The 18,257-nt window shown below is 47.4% G+C and overlaps 1 protein-coding gene across 1 annotated transcript; it reads right to left on the reverse strand.

Moving 5' to 3' along the window:
- Positions 1-159: 159 nt before the first annotated feature.
- On the reverse strand, positions 160-17,991 carry Sumf2 (sulfatase modifying factor 2). Its single transcript, XM_032886471.1, has 9 exons — positions 17,874-17,991; positions 13,743-13,899; positions 10,925-11,036; positions 9,822-9,866; positions 8,660-8,810; positions 5,433-5,488; positions 2,918-3,002; positions 2,642-2,786; positions 160-843 (listed from the first exon to the last, which is right to left on the reverse strand). The coding sequence occupies exons 1-9, from the start codon at positions 17,959-17,961 to the stop codon at positions 759-761; spliced, it is 924 nt and encodes a 307-aa protein (XP_032742362.1). The 5' UTR covers positions 17,962-17,991; the 3' UTR covers positions 160-758.
- Positions 17,992-18,257: the final 266 nt, after the last annotated feature.

Here is an 18,257-nt window from a genome sequence, read left to right on the forward strand (position 1 = left end):
GTGGGTGGTAAGAATTGAACTCCTTCTCTGCAAGAACAAGCGCTCATAACCACCAAGCCGTCTTTCCAGCCCTATTTCTCTGTATGGGCCCAAAGGTTATTGTTATTGATAGTTAAGGAAGTGGATACACACACACACACACACCTCAGGGACATGTTTGCAGGGAACACGGAAGACATGTGTATTCCTGGAGGAACACTGGTAGTATTCTCTCACAATGCACAGCTTCACCTTGTAAATCATTTGCTGTACTGGAGCCTTTTAACAGTGGGTACTGTATATAATCCCAGCACTCAGGAAGCTGAGGTAGGAGGATGGAGAGTTCGAGACCGGCCTAGCTGCATGTTGAGTATCCCATTTCAAAGGACATCGAGGCTAGGTTCCAGCAGCAAGGCAGGCTTTGGTGCCATCTCACAAAGGACGCATTTTCTTTCTACAGAATTTCTCGGGAGAAAGCAAAAAGGGCTTTAAAATGCTGTCTTTTGGAGAACTGCTCCAGATACCGGAGCGTTTGGTTCCTTTGTCCTTAATACTGCACTTAAGAGACAACCCAGTGCCCAGCCTTGGTCATCTTCCAGGCTATGGCAGTCCCTTCTTGGGGTCTGAGTGTTCTTCTGTCCTTAGGAGGTTGTCTGTCAAAGGGGAGGGGCTCAAAAGGCCATCCCTCAGATGGATGAGCTTGGTGTCCAGCTGCCTGTGGAATATGGTCAGGGAGAGACAGTACTGAGGGGGTGCTTTCTCCGTCTCTGTCTGGCTGCTCACAGATCCTCCTTCAGCCTGCCCGCACTGGAAGCGCAGCGGAAGCCCAGGTTGTCTGAGGCTGAATCCGGAGTATTGCCCATCCTGTACAGAGGAGGGAGAGAAGATGCATGCTGTTGGGGGTGGGGTCGGTCGAGAAAAAGAGTTGCTGTAGTGGTTTGAATGAGAATGGCCCTCTTACGTCTGAATGCTTAGTCATCAGGGAGTGGAACTGTTTTGGAAGGATTGGGAGGTAGGTGTGGCTTTGTTGGAGGAACTGTCACTAGGGATTAGCTTTGAGGTTTCAAAAACCCATGACAGGCCTAGTGTCTCTCATTGCTTGCTGCCTGTGGATCACGATATGAAGCTGTCAGTACTGCTTCAGCTCCATGATGTTCTGCTTCCCACCATGATTATCACAGACTAGCCCTCTGGAACTGTATGAAAGCCCCCGATTAAATGCTTTCTTTCGTAAGAGTTGCCTTGGTCATGGTGTCTCTTCACAGCAACTGAATTGTAACCAACACGGTTGGTCTGAGGGAAAGTCCAGCCAGTGTGCCACTAGGGGGAAGGGGACAGAGTGGGGCAGTGGGTGGCCACATAGGATTACAATAAAGGGTGATCTTAGTGACCACTGATGAGCAGCTCCTACTCTAAGTATAGATTACAGCTCAACACACCTGCAGGTCAGACATGAGTTTCACAGCCTGTGATGGCAATTCTTGGTCATCACCTCAACTACACCTTTCCAGAAACGGAAGGGCACACCTGTGAGGGCTTCTGCTCCATTTGATGTGGGAAGACCCACTTCTAATCTGAATCTTTGAGGTGGGAAGACACACCTTTAATCCAGATCTTTGAGGTGGGCCCTCTATTCCGGGCCACACCTTCTGCTGGAAGAAGGAGGCTTTAGCTCTTTGCCTGTTTGCTCTCGCCTTGCTAAGTTCACTCCTACACTGGCATTAGAGCCTACTTCTTTGGGATTCCAGCATCTACTGAGGACAGCTGAGACATCCGGTCTCACGGACTGCACCATTACTGGTTTCCTGCACCTTCCGTTCATAAACAGCCATTGTTGGATTAGCTGGACCACAGCCTGTAAGTCATTCCAATAAATCCCCTCTCTCTATATAGAGAGGAATTCATTCTGTAAGTTGTGTTATTCTAAGAGAACCCTAAATCGGCAGTTAGTCTGCTCTGATAAGCAGGGGCCTCACCATCTTCCACACCTACAGTCTGAAGCTGTAAAGTCTGAGGAGTCTTGGCCAAGGCCCACCAAACTAAACCTATGGAGATTCAGCGGGAGTTCCAGAGACTGGAAGTCAGTGATGGGGGAGCAGCCCCAGCACCTCCCTCACAAAATGATTCTAAGTGGTAACTTCTGCATCCGGCAGCTTGACGAGTGGGTTAACTCAGATCTCCTGGCTGTGGCCGACTAATGAGCACCTCGGTCTCCTTCCCTCTGCCCTGCTAGGTGTGGGACGGGAGCCTACAGAGGAGGTTGCCACCTCCCTCTGTCCCCTTAGTGCTGCTGAGTCTCGGGAAAGGGTCCCCAGGCTGGTAGGGACCCATATCCACTTCCCACAGTCAGCAGCAGTGCTAGCTTGCTTTTTTTTTTTTTTTTTTTTTTTCTTTTTTTCAGAGCTGGGGACCGAACCCAGGGCCTTGCGCCCGCTAGGCAAGCGCTCTACCACTGAGCTAAATCCCCAACCCCCTAGCTTGCTTCTCTTACAACTTTGAGTAGAGGTCGGGTCTGCAGGAAGGGTGAGAGGAGTGTGAAATGGATACAGAAAGAGCTCGGTGGGGAAGGGGTTGGAGTGAAAAGCTGAGATGGGATGCAGAAACAGCTCCTGTCCCAACTCTGGGCCATGGCTGCAGAGGCTTGTGGTCCCCAGACCCTTACCTGGTGGTGACCCGAGCCCGGTGATTAGCAGAGCCGTCTGAGGTGTCGATACATGATGCCCCCCGGAGGACACGCATGTCCTGGCCAGCAGCTTGGTATGTGGATGCTGTCCATTCCCACACATTGCCCATGAGGTCATATAACCCTACAGGAGCAGTAGGCCATCAGTTGGAGAAGCAGGGGACTCTCTCCTCCCCACCAAATGCCCCGGGGACGATGGGGGAAGAGTCTTCCTCTGCCACCTTGTCAGGCACTGTGTACGAAAGGAGGTCTTACCGTAGTTGTTCTGTGGGGGGAAAGCGTTCACTGGTGATAGTCCATGAAAACCATCTTCAGCTCTGTCACCCTTGGGGAACTTTCCCTGACAAGGACAATAAAAGTCAAAGAGTTATCCGTCTGTGCGACGGCAGGTGCTCCAGTCTGTCCAGAGGAAAGCCGGGGTCACTCCGCTCGGCTGCTTCATGGGGGAGGACAGTGACCTCAGGTTCCCTTCCACGGTGCTTTGGAAAGAGCGCTGTCTCCGCCCATTCAGGTCCTCCATCCCTGCCAGGGATGGAGCCACTGATGTCCACACTCCCCCACTGCCCTTCCTGGCTTTACTGAAGCACACCATCTATATTCGCTGATGGGACTGGTTCAACTCCATTTTCCTTCTCACCAAAACTGGGGTTCAGGGGCTGGGGAGATGGCTCAATGGTTAAGAGCACGGACTGCGGGTTGGGGATTTAGCTCAGTGGTAGAGCGCTTGCCTAGGAAGCGCAAGGCCCTGGGTTCGGTCCCCAGCTCCGAAAAAAAAGAACAACAACAACAACAAAAAGCACTGACTGCTCTTCCAGTGGTCCCGAGTTCAAATCCCAGCCACCGCATGGTGGCTCACAACCATCTGCAATGAGATCGGATGCTCTTTTCTGGTGTGTCTGAAGACAGCGACAGTGTACTTACATACATGAAATAAATAACTCTTTAAAAAAAATAAAAAGAACCCAAGTTCATATCCTGAGAACCGTATAAAATCTGGGCATGCTGGCATGGATCTATAACCCCAGTGCTGTGGGGCAGAGACACAGACAGATCCTGGGGGTGGTTGGCTAGCCAGTCTACGAAATACAGAGCTCCATTTCCCATTAAGGTGTCTTGTCTCATAAAACACTGTGAAATGACTGGGAGATGGCTCTGCAATTATGAGCACTAGCTGCTCTTCCAGAGAACCTGGGTTCAAATCCCAGCACCCGCATGGCAGCTCACAACCGTCTGTAATTGCAAGATCTGACGCCCTTACACAGACATGCGGGCAAAACACCAATGCACAGAAAAATAAATAAATCTTTTTTTTTTTTTTTTTTTTTTTTGGGGCCTGGGGACCAAACCCCGGGCCTTTGGCTTTCTATGCACACGCTCCCACCCCCTGTGTTTAATCCCCCCTCCCCCCCCCCTTTTTTTTAAAAACAAATACATGCGGGTTGGGGATTTAGCTCAGTGGTAGAGCGCTTGCCTAGCAAACGCAAGGCCCTGGGTTTGGTCCCCAGCTCCGAAAAATAAAAAAAAAAAAAAAAAAAAACAAACCAAATGCATGCACTGTGCTCGCAGAGGACCCAAGGAGACCAGAGTTCCATTCCCAGCACCCCCGTGTCCTGGAACTTGTTCTGTAGACCAGGCTGGCCTTGAACTCAAGATATTTGCGGTCGTCTCTGCCTCCTGAGTGCTGGGGTTAAAGGCATGCACTACCACCACCTGGCTAAAAATACTATACATTTTTTAATTTATTCACTTTTATTTTATGAGCATTGATTGGTTTAAATTGTAAGATTATAAAGTGGAGAAGCAACTGAGAAATTGCCCATCCCTGAACTGCTGACTTCCATGCACACCTACGTGCACACACATGCAGAGATCTCACACACACATCCGACACACTGCAGCACTACACTGGAGAAGCTCTTCCTACACAAGGGAAGACCAGTGGGCTATGATTTGCTCAACAACATGTGATAGTCTGTTACACTTATTTGTTTCTCTTTTTGTTGTTGTTGTTTTGTTTTTAGAGACAGGGTCTGTCTAGCCCAGGGTGTCAGCCTGGCCTCGAACTTGCAGCAATCCCCCTTCCCCACTCCCACCCCGCCCCCTGGCGGGCCACCTCTGTCTCCAAAGTATGGGATTAAGGGTGTGTGCCACCACTACTTGTCTGTTCTAAGTGAATGTTTAATTATGTCGTAAAGGTATTGGGGAGATGAAGGTGTTTGTTGCCAAGGCCCAGGACCTGAGTTTGAGTCCCTGATCGGCATGGTAGGAAGAGAGGACCAACTCCCATAAATTGTCCTCTACCTTTCTTCCACAAGTGTGTCAGGGCATGGACACACCCACGTGTTACACTTTTTACTTCTTTTTATTTTGAGACAGGGTCTTGATACTGTACACTCATCTCATTTAATTTCTGATGGGCTGGAGAGATGGTTTAGTGCTTAAGAGCACCGACTGCTCTTCCAGAGGTCCAAAGTTCAATTCCCAGCAACCACATGGTGGCTCACAACCATCTGTGATGAGATCTGATGCCCTCTTCTGGTGTGTCTGAAGACAGCTACAGGGTACTTATATATAATAAATAAATAAATCTTTAAAAAATATATATTCTGAGTCAGATGCCCAGGAAGGCCTTGAACTTGTGATTCCGCCAGAGAGGGCAAACTTGCCTCATCCGGCCACGCTAAGCACCGTCATCAGTGCCCTTGGCCTTTCAGTGTTCCACAGAGCACAGAGTCCTGGCAGGGATGGAAAACAGTTCCTTCGGTCTTACCTGCCACAAGTTGGTGCGGTTTGGCTGGAACTGGTTCCCCCATGGGTAAACCTGACCTGCAGGATGGCAGAGACAAAATAGAACTGGGTGAGAAGGGAGAAAAAAAATGGAGGAAACTGGAAGGAAGACAGGAGGGGGTGACATCACTTCCTTTCATTCCATCCAGGTCCCCCCGAGCCCCCAAAGCCAGATTTTATTACACTGCTGGACACCACGCAATGTGAATCCTGAGTGTGGGGGATGCACACACAGACGGTGGGGGAAAGGGAGGAACTTGTTAGCTGGACTTAAAGTGCAAACATCAACAGGTAGGAAGCAGCCTCATCTGTCCTAGTTAAAAGCTGATTAATGGGGTTGGGATTTGGCTCAGTGGTAGAGCGCTTGCCTAGGGCGCAAGGCCCTGGGTTCAGTCCCTAGCTCCAAAAAAAAAAACCAAAAAAAAAAAAAAAAAAAAAAAAAAAGCTGATTAATGATAGAACCTTGTGTTCAACAAGTGTGTAGGGGTTGGAGAGATGGCTCGCTCAGTGGTTAAGAGTACTGGCTGCTCTTCCAGAGGTCCTGAGTTCAAATCCCAGCAACCACATGGTGGCTCACAACCATCTGTAGTGGGATCCGAGCCTTCTTCTGGTGTGTCTGAAGACAGCTATAGTGTATTCATATACATAAAGTAAATAAATATTTAAAAAGAAAACAAGTGTGTAGAAGCGCTTAGGTTGGGAAATTGGTTTCCATTCTAAGAACAGTTTACCTTGTCAGGGCTGCAGGATGACAGACTTAGGACCCAAACCAGTGATGGATCTCTCAGTGACTCGCTCTCCTTCCTACTTGTGGTGATGCTCCTGCCTCAGCCTCCTGAGTGCTGTAATCCCAGGCATGAGCTAACAGGCCTGAACCATAACAGGGTCTCTCTGTGTGGCCCTCGTTATACTGGAACTTGCTCTGAAGACCAGGCTGGCCTCAAACTCAAGAGATCCACCTGCCTCTGCCTCCCAAGTGCTGGGGTTAAAGGCCTGGGCCACCACTGTCTGGCTAAGCAGTCCAAGTAGCAACTCTTTAAACTGTAGGAAGGGGGTGAAGTTTTGTTAACTCTTCGTTACCCTTAACCTATTTTGTTTTAGTTATGTGTGTGAGTGTATATATATATACTTTTTTTAAACATTTATTTATTTACTATGTATACATCATACAGCTTTCTGCCTGCATGTATGCCTGCAAGCCAGAAGAGGGCAACAGACCTGATTATAGATGGTTGTGAGCCACCGTGTGGTTGCTGGGAATTGAACTCAGGACCTCTGGAAGACCAGACAGTGCTCTTAACCTCTGAGCCGTCTCTCTAGCCCTAGTTATGTATATTTAAATGTAAATTATCTAGGTGTGGTGCCTCACACCTATATTTTCTTTTTGTGACTGAGTCTCACTATGTAACACTGGCTGGTCTGGAACCCACTTTATAGATCAGGATGAACTCACAGAGAGCTGCCTGCCTCTGCCTTCTTCTTCTTCTTCTTCTTTTTTTTTTTTAAGACTTATTTGTTATATATAAGTACACTGTATCTGTCTTCAGACACACCAGAAGAGGACATCGGATCTCATTACAGATGGTTGTGAGCCACCATGTGGTTGCTGGGATTTGAACTCAGGACCTCCGTTAGAACAGTCAGTGTTTTTAACTCCCCCTGCCTCTGCCTTCTAAGTGCTGGGATTGAAGGCCTGTGCCACACACCTAGCACTTGGGAGGCTAAGGCAGGAGGATTTCTGTGGTTACATATTGAATCAAGGCTAGTCTGGGCTATAGAGGAAGAACCTTTTTCATTTTTTTCTCTCTTTTTTTAAAAACAAAGTATAGAATAGTGTTTGTTCGGGATATGGGGAAGGGAGTTCTGAGGGTAGTAGAGCAGAGAAAGGCAGAGAGAGAGAAAAAGTAGAAGAGTAGAGACGGACCATGAGTATGTGGAGAGAGAGAGGGGAGAGGGAATGGGAAGAGAGCTGGAGCAGGAAGGCAAGAAGAGCAAGAGACTTCTCTCCTGCGTTTGCTTTTTAAAGATTTATTGATTTTATGTGGTGCTCCCACATCTCAGGCTGCATTTCCCCACCCCGGGAGTGGTGTCTTGGTGCTTCCCTATAGCCCAGCATCTGCCCAGCAGCAGAGTCCCCGAGTTATGGCTCTGATCTGAGAGGTGTCCTGGCAATCAGGAGGCAAGGAATACCAGAAAAGCACTCCACACAATGAGGAAAGACTGGGAGGGAACACCCAGGAGTGTTGCTGCCTCTCCTGGGGGCAAGAAGTAGCAGGAAGGCTTTATATACCATGGTGGGGGCGAGGAGGTGCTTTCCAGAGTGGAGATTTCCAGTGTGAGGGTTGGTGAGTTTTCAATTCCTGAGCTTGGGTGAGCTCAGAGATTGGTGGGTTTTTAAACTCAGGGATTGGTGGGTTTTGAGTTCAGAGGTTGGTGGACTTTTGAGGTCAGGGATTGGTGGATTTTTGAGCTCAGGGATTGATAGGTTTTCTTTTTTTTTCTTTTTTAATTTTTTAAAAAGGTTTATTATATATAAGTACACTGTAGCTGTCTTCAGACACACCAGAAGAGGGCATCAGATCTCATTACAGATGGTTGTGAGCCACCATGTGGTTGCTGGGATTTGAACTCAGGACCTCTGGAAGAGCAGTCAGTGCTCTTAACCACTGAACCATCTCTCAGCCCTTTTTTTTTTTTTTTTTTTTTTTTTCTTTTTTTTCGGAGCTGGGGACCCGAACCCAGGGCCTTGCGCTTCCTAGGCAGCGCTCTACCACTGAGCTAAATCCCCAACTCCCTCTCTCCAGCCCTTGATAGGTTTTTCTTTGTCCTTTTATCCTATACTATGACCCATCACTACTATAGTTGGGAGGTGGTTGCTTTATCCCAGTGCTCAGGAGGCAGAGACAGGCAGATCTCCTTGAGCTCGAAGCCAGCCTGGTCTACAGAATGAGTTCCTGGACAGCCAGGCCTACATAGCAAAACCCTGTCTCAAAAAAAATAAAACAAGGGGTTGGGGATTTAGCTCAGTGGTAGAGCGCTTGCCTAGCAAGTGCAAGGCCCTGGGTTTGGTCCCCAGCTCGGGGGGGAAAAAAAAAAAGAAAAGAAAAGAAAAAAAAAACCCAAAATCCCTCCAGGAGGGGACTCGGACTGGCCCCATCCTTTCAAGCCAGTGCGGAGTAGGTCGGGAAGGTGATCCACATATCCACATACCCTTCAAGCCTCCTCGCGCTGCAAACTCCCACTCCTCTTCTGTGGGCAAGCGTTTCCCCCGCCATGCGCAGTAAGCACCAGCGTCATTCCAGCTCACGTGTACCACCGGAAGCTCCAGTTTCTCTCGGATGCCAGAGCCGGGACCTGCAGGCTGACAGGCAAGGTGAAGTGAGACAGGTTTCTGGGATCTAGGGAACGACTGAAAAAAGGCTTGGCGTGGGGTGACTCAGTTCAGCTTTTACACTAGGTAGAGGAGGGAGATAGGGAACGGTAGCTCGGTGAGGGAGAAAGAGAAGAGACAAGGAGAACAGTGGTAGCACACACCTGGAATTCCAGCACTCAGAAGGTTGAGGTAGGAGGAACCTGGGCTACAGAGTGGGATGCCGTGAGACAGGAGGGAGGAGGGAGACAAAAAGATAGATTCTTCAGTAAAGAGAGCAGTAGGAAATACGGAAAAGAGAGCAGAGGGAAAAGAGTTACTCCTGAAATGTCCTAATCGCTCGCTCCCTAAAACTCATCCTTCCTGGCTGGACAGTCAGTGGTGATGCATGCCTTTGACCCTATCACGCAGAGGCAGAGGCAGAGGCAGAGGCAGAGGCAGAGGCAGAGGCAGAGGCAGAGGCAGAGAGGCAGAGAGGCAGAGGCAGAGAGAGGCAGAGAGGCAGAGGCAGAGGCAGAGAGGCAGAGGCAGAGGCAGAGGCAGAGAGGCAGAGGCAGAGGCAGACGCAGACGCAGACGCAGATAGACAGATCTCCGAGTTTGAGGTCCCCCCATCTGGTCTACAGAGCCCGTTTCAGCCCAGTCACAGCTACACAGAGAGACGCCGTCTTAAAAAAAACAAAACAAAACAAAAACAAAAACAAATGGGGCTGGAAAGATTGCTCTGTGGTTAAGGGCAATGACTGCTCTTCCAGAGGTCCTGAGTTCAAATCCCAGGAACCACAGGGTGGCTCACAACCATCTGTAATGAGATCTGGTGCCCTCTTCTGGTGCGTCTGAAGACAGCGACAGTATATTTATAATAAACAAATAAACAAATAAATCTTTAAAAAAAAATCAATGTACCTCACTATTCCTTGAAAAGTTAGGGGTTTAGGGAAGCCAAGTTTCCAGAATGAAACTCAGCAGTGTTAGGAAATGAGGCAGAGGAAGTAATACTCACCTGCCTCCAAAACGCCTTTTGCACTGGCAGCCACCAGAGAACAGCCTGTCAGGACAGAGAACAGCATCAGGGCGAGACGGTCTGACCCAGCAGAGCATCTCTCCTGACTCACAGGCCAGGACTGTGTCTTGGTTTGCTTGTTCGTTTGTTTGTTTGAGACAGAGTATCACTATGTAGCCCTGGCTGTCCTGGAACTCACTCTGTAGACCAGGCTGGCCACAAACTCAGACGTCCTCCTTCCCCTGCCTCCAGAGTGCTGGAACTGATTGTATCCACCATCACACCTGGCCAAAGATGGAATCTATTAAAAGTTTAAAGTCTGGGCTTTTAGGTCAGTTGCCAGAGTGCTTGCAAAAAGCTCTGGGTTCGGTTACCAGCATGGCATGAACTCAGTCCAGTAATGGACACCTGTCATCTCAGGACTTAGCGGCTGAGGCAGGAGGATTGGTGTTTACGATCATCTCTGACTGTACAGTGAATTCCAGGCCAGACTGGGCTACATAGTGAGTCTCAGGAAGCCAGGGTGAAGCTGGGCAGGGGTGGCACACGCCTTTAATCCAGCACTTGGCAGGCCAAGGCAAATGGATCTCTGTGAGTTCAAGGCCAACCTGGGCTATAGAGTGAGCTCTAGGCCAAGAACCAGGGTCTACATAGTGAGACCTTGTCTTACCACCACCACCACCACAACAACAACCAAACTACAATGAACCACACAATACCCCCCTCCCATAAACCCTCAAGTCAAAACCAAAATAGAGAGAGCTCTTTTTCCTTGTGCTCCTCACCCGGACGAAACAGAGGGCAATCCTTCTGCCACTGACCCACATCTTTAGTCCTTTAAAAAAAAATCCATTTGGAGACAGGGTTTCAGTGAACTGTTCATGCTAGCCTTCACTTGCTACTCTGCCTTGGCCTCCCAAGTAACTGGGCTTACAGGCATGCATCACCAGGCCGGGCCTTCACCACTCTGGCTTCTAAGTGAGCAGTGAGCTTTCTGTTGCTTCCCAAGTCACTCCTCCAAGATGGCCCCCAGGTGACCTCTCTCCCTCAGCAGATTCCGTTCAGCTCCCACCTCCCTCCCCTCTGTGACCAGGCTCTCTCACCGGCATCTCATTTGCTTGCTTCCTGAGCTCAGGGGAGACAAAATCCTCAAAGACGAAGCTCCACCCGAATGCCTCAGCCTCGGTCTGGTACTTCTTCTCCCTGACAAACTCCCTGGAAAGAGAGAGTTCACTCGGTTCCATGGCTAGGATTGCGCATCCCATTCCTGACGCCTGTCCTCTGCTCCAGGGAGTCTCGTGTTCTGAAAGAGTTTTCACAAGCTTCAAGAAATTAACCTGGGGGTGTGGGGGGGCTGGCAAAATGGCTCAGTGATTAAGAGCACTGGCTGCTCTTCCAGAGGTCCTGAGTTCAAATCCCAGCAACCACATGGTGGCTCACAACCATCTGTAATGAGATCTGATGCCCTCTTCTGGTGTGTCTGAAGACAGCTACTCATATAAAGTGTACTCATATAAAGAAAGAAAGAAATTAACCTGGGGCTGGAGAGATGGCTCAGTGGTTAAGAGCACTAGCTGCTCTTCCAAAGGCCTCAAGTTCAGTTCCCAGCAGCTCACAACAATCTATTATAGGATCTGATGCCCTCTTCTGGCATGCAGGTATACTTCCAGACAAATCACAAATAAATTAATAAAATAAATATTTTTTTAAAAAAGAAGTCGAGGGCTGGAGAGATGGCTCAGAGGTTAAGAGCACTTGGCTATTCTTCTATGGGTCCTGAGTTCAATTCCCAGCAACCACATGGTGGCTCACAACCATCTGTAATGGGATCTGGCACCCTCTTCTGGCCTGCAGGCGTACACGCAGGCAGAACACTGTACACCTAACAAATAAATCTTAAAAAACAAAACAAAACAGAAATTGATACCCATGAGAAACTGTTTTCTTTTTCCTTCTTTCTATGAAAGGTAGGTTTTTTTGTTTGTTTGTTTTGCTTTTTATTTATGAAAGGTAGTTAGGTTTTTGTTATTATTCTGGTTTGTTTCTTCCTATCAGTGGAGTTATGCCTGCAAGGTCTCAGTTCCTCAATCCTCGCCTCCCAGCTGATCAGCTAGTCCTGTCAGCGTGTAAGGTCCACCTCCAATAAAGTGCATGAGCTGCAGTTACCACCCACAAACAGCAGTGACCGAGGATGGAAACCATCTTGGCCAAGTGTGCCTGACAGCCCGATGCATCGTTTTTGCAGAAAAACAATCACCTTGACAAGGTACTTTCAAACTGTGTGTTCCTTTGTGCAACACCAAGACAATTCTCTGTTTCTAACACACCCGACCTACATTTTTTCTATAAAAGTAAAATCTATGCCAGTAAAAATCTCTCGAGTATATGTAGTTCTGGGAGGTTTTGTTGTTTTGTAAAGATGGGGACCCACTGTATAGCAGTGGTTCTTAACCTTCCTAATGCTGTGACCCCCCCAACCATAAAATTATTTAGGTTACTACATCACAACTGAATCACCCCTATAATTTATGTGCATATGTGTGTTACGGATTTTCTGATTTTTTTAAACCACCCCCATCTCTCTCTCTCTCTCTCTCTCTCTCTCTCTCTCTCTCTCTCTCTCTCTCTCTCAATAGGGTTTCCCTGTGTAGTCTTGGCTGTCCCAGAACTCACTTTGTAGGTCAGGCTGCCCCTGAGCTCACAGATCTTCCTGCTTCTACCTCTGGAGTGGTGGGGTTAAAGGCCTGCATCACCACTGCATGGCAATTTTCTGATTTAAAAAAAAAAGTTCTGGGCTGGAGAGATGGCTCAGTGGTTAAGAACACTGACTGCTCTTCCAGAGGTCCTGAGTTCAAATCCTAGCAAACCCATGGTGGTTCACAACCATCTGTAATGGGACCTGATGTCCTCTTCTGGTGTTCTGAGATCAGATACAGCATACTCATATAAATAAATCTTAAAAAAAGAAAAAATTCTACAGCTCCTTCATTCAAGGGGACCCTCCCACCTATGCCTCGCCAATGCTAAGATTGTAGGACTATGGAACTGTTAGTGCTTTCATGGAGGTCTGACCCCAAATGGAGGATTTGAAAAGTTTAAAATTTTTTTAAGATCGATTTTTTTCCCCCAGTGCTAGGGAATGAACCAAAGGACCTGCTAGCTGAGTTCTTCACACTGAGTTTGCTCCTTTAAAAGCTATAAAAGCACGAATCAAACCCACACTAACGCAGTCTTGTGTCCTCCAGATGTATGCGTTACAAACCTCTAAAAATGGGGCATCAGGGCTGGAGAAATGGCTCAACACTTAAGAACATTTGTTGCTCTTAAAGAGGCCTTGGGGGGTTGGGGATTTAGCTCAGTGGTAGAGCGCTTGCCTAGCAAGCACGGGGCCCTGGGTTCGGTCCCCAGCTCCAAAAAAAAAAGAGGACGTGGGTTTGGGGAGGTGGTGGCCGACATCTTTAATCCCAGCACTCAGGAGGCAGAGGCAGGAGGAGCTCTGAGTTCACAGACAGCCTGATCTACAGAATGAGGTGCAGGACAGCCAAAAAAAAAAGACTGGAGTTTGACTCCCAACACCCACCTGGCAACTCACAACCTTATGTAAGTCCCATTCCAGGGGATTCGATGCCCTCTTCTGATCTCTGAGGGCACCAGGTATGAGCATGGGTGCACACACTAAATACAGGCAAAGCACTCATGTACCATAAAATAATAAAACAAATATCTAAAATTGTAAAAATAAAAATCAAGATGCTATCTCTCGTGATTTGTAAGCTGCGTTTCTATTCAATCTCTCATAGCTGTTTCCCTTATTGTGATTAATTTACTTTTTGGAGACAGGGATATAATATTAGGAATAAAGATTAGTATTAGAAAAGGTTAGAAAGAACCCTTACCCCTGCACCCAAAACCTTGAAATACCTGAAGTCTTTATTGGTGACGGGAAATACGTCGATGGCAAAGGGTTTTACTGTCACTTCCCGGGCAGGCCCTTCACCATCTCTGCCGTCTGGAGCATCTGTCCCCATCAGAAACCGACCACCTGGCAGGTGCACCATGGCAGGATCCTGGGCATGTCCTGCAGAACAGGACAAGTACTAGTAATATGTACAGATACATTGGGCTGGAGAGATGGCTCAGCGGTTAAGAGCACTGACTGTTCTTCCAGAGGTCCTGAGTTCAAATCCCAGCAACCACATGGGGGCTCACAACCCTCTGTAATGGGATCTGATGCCCTCTTCTGGTATGTCTGTGGATGGCTATAGTGTACTCATAAAAATAAATCTTTAAAGGAAAAAAAAAAAACAAAAATAAAAAACCCAAATATATGTACATAAATAAGATTTGATTTACATCATTATTTTTTATTTTACTATAATTATAATTATAGTTATTATTATTTGTTTTTTGAGACATGGTTTCTCTGTGTAGCCTGCTGTCCAGGAACTCACTCTGTAGACAGGCTGGCCTCAAACTCACAGAGATCTGCCTGCCTTTGCCTCCTGAGTGCTGGGATTAAAGGTGAGCACCCCCAAAGCCACCTCTAACCCCACACACATACCCTGATTCTTTTTAAAAAATTTTAGGGCTGGCCTCATGGGGTTCCACTTGCTTTTACCCACTGAGTGCTTAAACTAAAGATATTCACTAATACATCCTGCTTGCTTGCTTTTCTTTCTTTCTTTCTTTCTCTCTCTTTCTTTCTTTCGTTTTAAGACTTATTTATTTTATGTATATAAGTACACTGTAGCTGTCTTCAGACACACCAGAAGAGGGCATCACATCTCATTACATGTGGTTGCTGGGATTTGAACTCAGGACCTCTGGAAGAGCAGTCGGTGCTCTTAACCGCTGAGCCATCTCTCCAGCCCCACACCCTGCTTTCTAAAACTGCATTTATTTTATGAGTGTGTATCTGCATGTATATAAGTGCACTGTGTGTGTGCTTGGTACTCACAGAGGCCAGAAGAGGGCACTGAGCCCTCTGGAACCAGACAGATGCTAGCTGCCACGTGGGTGCTGGGGACCAAGCCTAGGTTCCCATCCTCAACAGACTCAGCAAGTGCTCTTAAGTGCTGAGTCATTTCTCCAGATCATACCTCATTAGTTATATACCCCTCTCTCTCCCCAGATCATACATCATTAGTTATATACCTCTCTTACCTCAGCTAGGCAAATTTAGAAACTGTAACCTCAGATACATTTATGTTTTCACTCACACTCCCTCTACCCGGGCTACCTGACCATTGGAGGCAAGGTCTTACTATATAGCTCAGGCTAGCCTTGAACTCACAGAGATCAACTTGCCTCTGCCCGCCAAGTGCTGGGATTAATGGGTAAGCCAGTACACCACTCACACTTCATGCTGTTCCTATCCCTCTTTCTTTGTGTTGGTGAACACTTTATTATTTTATTTTTGAGATGAGGTCTCCTGTAGCCCAGGCTGGCCTAGAGCTATGTATCTGAGGATGCTGCTGAACTCCTGACTTCATTGCCTTAACTTCCTGGTGCTAAGGTAACAGGTGTGTACCGTTTGGGCCAGTTTCTGTGATGCTGGGGATGGAAATTAGATTCCATGCTAAGCATTAGCTGTACAATTGAATCACCCCCATAATTTATGTGCATGTGTGTGCTAGGGATTTTTCTGATTTAAAAAAAAAAAATTCTCGGGCTGGAGAGATGGCTCAGTGGTTAAGAGCACCCGACTGCTCTTCCAGAGGTCATGAGTTCAATTCCCAGCAACCAGATGGTGGCTCACAACCATCTGTAAAGAGATCCGATGCCCTCTTCTGGTGTGTCTGAAGACAGCTACAGTGTACTTATATATAATAAATAAATTAAAAAAAATTCTCTCTCTCTTGTGAAATACGGTTTTTCTGTGTAGTCTTGGCTGTCCTAGAACTCACTCTGTAGATCAGGCTGCCCCTGAGCTCACAGATCACAGATCTTCCTGCCTCTGCCTCTGGAGTGGTGGGGTTAAAGGCCTGCATCACCACTGCATGGCAATTTTCTGATTTAAAGAAAAAAAAAAAGTTCTGGGCTGGAGAGATTGCTCAGTGATTAAGAGCACTGACTTCCAGAGGTCCTGAGTTCAAATCCTAGCAACCACATGGTGGCTCACAACCATCTGTAATGGGATCTGATGCCCTCTTCTAGTGTCTGAAAACAGATACAGTGTACTCATATAAATAAAATAAATAAATTTTTTTTTTTTTTTTTGGTTCTTTTTTTCGGAGCTGGGGACCGAACCCAGGGCCTTGCGCTTCCTAGGTAAGCGCTCTACCACTGAGCTAAATCCCCAGCCCCATAAATTTTTTAAAAAAAGAAAAACTCTACAGCTCCTTCATTCAATGGGACCCTCCCACCTTTGCCTCGCCAATGCTAAGATTGTAGGACTATGGAACTGTTCCCCAGCTCAAGAACTTTGTGTGTGTCACAGGGGATGGCGACCAGAGTCTCACAACATGCTAGGCAGTGCTCGACCCCAGCCTCTCATTTTAAAATTAGATCTTTTGGGGTTGGTGATTTAGCTCAGTGGTAGAGCGCTTGCCTAGAAAGCGCAAGGCCCTGGGTTTGGTCCTCAGCTCTGAAAAAAAAAATTAGATCTTTTTTTTAAAAATTTATTTTAGTGTTTCATGGCGAGGTCACCCCTCTCCCACCTTTCTCCAACTCTGGGCGGCCCTGGCTTGGCAGTCATAGAGATCTGCCTACCTTTGCCTGTCAAGAGATTAAAGGTGTAAGCGCCCAAGCCTTTCAGGGTCTTACATTTACCCCTCTTCTCATTCTGACACAATTCTACCCATCTCAGGAATAATGCTGAGAAGGGGAAAAAAAACTAGTAAGCAGGGAGATCTCAAAGGGGAACTAAATATTAAACTGTAATATAAACTAGCTTAATTCTAATTTAATAAGCAAACTAGCATTTAATATAGATAGATATAGATAGATATATAGATATAGCTGGGCAGTGACGGCCCTTTAATCCCAGCAGTTGGGAGGTAGAGGCAGGCATTTCTCTGAGTTTGAGCCCAGTCTGGTCTACAGAGTGAGTTCCAGAATGGACAAGGATACACAGAGAAACCCTGTTTCTAAAACCAAAATTAAATTTTTTTTTAGAGACCGGGTTAAGCCTTCCCTCCTTTGCCAGTATCCGAAACACTCATGGCACACAAACACATAAATGAAAAAGAAAAATTCTTTTCAGGTCATGCTTGGTGGTGCACACCTCTAAGCCCAGCATCTGGAGGCAGAAACAGATGCATCTTGTGTTTTGAGACCAGACTGGTCTACACGGTGAGATCCTGTCACGCAACAAAATACAATCTGAGACCATAGTTTATGCCTTATAATTCCAACCCTTAAGAAGGTGCGGCAGGAGATCACAAGCACAAGACTAGTTTGGGCTACACAGCCAGGACCTTTATAACAAAAACCCTTATAATGGATTCGAGGTGAGCCTGGTCTTAAGGTTCCAGGCCAGACAAAGCAACGTAGTTGAGACTCTGCCTCAAAGATAAAATAGGGTGCTAGCATATAAGAGCACTTGTTGCTGTTGCAGGGATCCAACGCTCACGGTGTACATACATACAAGGAGGCAAAACCCGCATACACATTCTAAGAAAAACTTAATCCGTAGGTAACTAGCGATAAAAGGTGCATTTAAACAGACAATATTGAGTACTGTTAAAGTAAGGTGGGAAATGGCATCGGATTTCTGTGTATGTGGCTTAAACCAATTGAGCTTTCAAAGCTTTGTACAAATAAAAGCTATGTATTACACTAGTGTCCCAGCTGAAGACGGGGGAAGTGGGAAAGGGAGAAAAGGAAAACCAGAATGCCTTACTCTCAGTGCCCCGGGCAGGGCTGCATACCAGAGACCCTGCTTCAAGAAATAAAGCGCAGTTTCATGGTGGCTAGCCCCAGCAAGTAGCCCGAAACCCCGCGAAAAACCCTCCGAGGCGGGGGGGTGGCGGCGCAGCACCTAGAACGCAGGGTACAGTCACTTTCAGGTGCTCAGGGATGCGGGAAATAGGCACAGGGCCACACACTGACCTAGCTGAAGCCTGGGGCAGGACAGGAGACACAGCAGCAGGACAGGGCACAGGGAACCCATGCTGAGGAGCCAGAACTCAGGACGCATGCGTCTTTTCCGGGCTTCCTCGCGCCTGCGTACTTGTTGCTAGAGCACACATTCAGTGACCAATGGCAGGGTGCTCTTTGGGAGCTTGCCTGTCGGGACCGCCCATGAATGAATTAAACACCGGCCCACACCTATTTTGATTTTTAAAAAAATCTATTCTGATGTTAACAAGTCTGTGCAGGCCCACCATGCTACAGCCACAGCTGGTTAGAAGCCGCCCAGGGTGCTGGGAACTGAACGGCCTGTCTGCGTGAACTAGTACTTCTAGGTAGTTTAGCCATTTCTCTCCACAGATG

This window comes from Rattus rattus, chromosome 16, assembly GCF_011064425.1.
Source record: "Rattus rattus isolate New Zealand chromosome 16, Rrattus_CSIRO_v1, whole genome shotgun sequence".
Taxonomy (NCBI): domain Eukaryota; kingdom Metazoa; phylum Chordata; class Mammalia; order Rodentia; family Muridae; genus Rattus; species Rattus rattus.